A 570-nucleotide genomic window follows, 5' to 3' on the forward strand; every position below is an offset into this window, starting at 1 on the left:
TACACTATGTGTTATACACAATACAGCTAGCCCTACACTATATAATACACAATACAGCTAACTAACTAGTTCTACACTTTTCATAAGACACACACACAGCTTCCTTTGGCCAAAAAATGGTATGGGTGTTAACGTGTCTGTGTTCCTGTCTCCTCCCTCAGAGTTCCCAGAGCTGGTGGACCACGGGGTGACGCTGCCCCCCAACATGCAGGGTCTGACGGATGAACAGATTGTTGACCTGAAGCTAAAGGACGAGTGGGAGGAGAGGTGTGTCCCCAGCGGGGGACCTGAATTCAACAAGGATGAGATCGGAAGGAGGAACGGACACGGTGAGTCCAGAGGTGTATTCTTAGTCGGACTAGGTTACTCCAGAATGTAAAAATGTATAATAAAAAATCCCACTAAATTGTCTATTGGACAATTTATGTACGTTCCTCCCCGTTTTGTTCCATTTGCTTCTCTTTGGTTCCGTATGGTTCTATTTGGTCCTCTTTGGTTCCGTATGGTTCTGTTTGGTCCTCTTTGGTTCCGTATGGTTCTATTTGGTCCTCTTTGGTTCCGTATGGTTCT

The 570-nt window shown here is 45.4% G+C and overlaps 1 protein-coding gene across 1 annotated transcript in view; it reads left to right on the forward strand.

Moving 5' to 3' along the window:
• Positions 1-161: 161 nt before the first annotated feature.
• The window catches only part of cfap298 (cilia and flagella associated protein 298), a gene marked incomplete at its 5' end in the record, with an annotated part of 7808 nt that continues 7399 nt past the window's right edge, over positions 162-570 (forward strand). Inside the window, one exon of the mRNA XM_024145590.2 lies at positions 162-345. Coding sequence (XP_024001358.1) covers positions 162-345 — 184 coding nt within the window. The remainder of the gene's footprint in view (positions 346-570) is intronic.

This window comes from Salvelinus sp. IW2-2015, unplaced genomic scaffold (genome assembly GCF_002910315.2).
Source record: "Salvelinus sp. IW2-2015 unplaced genomic scaffold, ASM291031v2 Un_scaffold9254, whole genome shotgun sequence".
Classification (NCBI taxonomy): Eukaryota; Metazoa; Chordata; class Actinopteri; order Salmoniformes; family Salmonidae; genus Salvelinus; species Salvelinus sp. IW2-2015.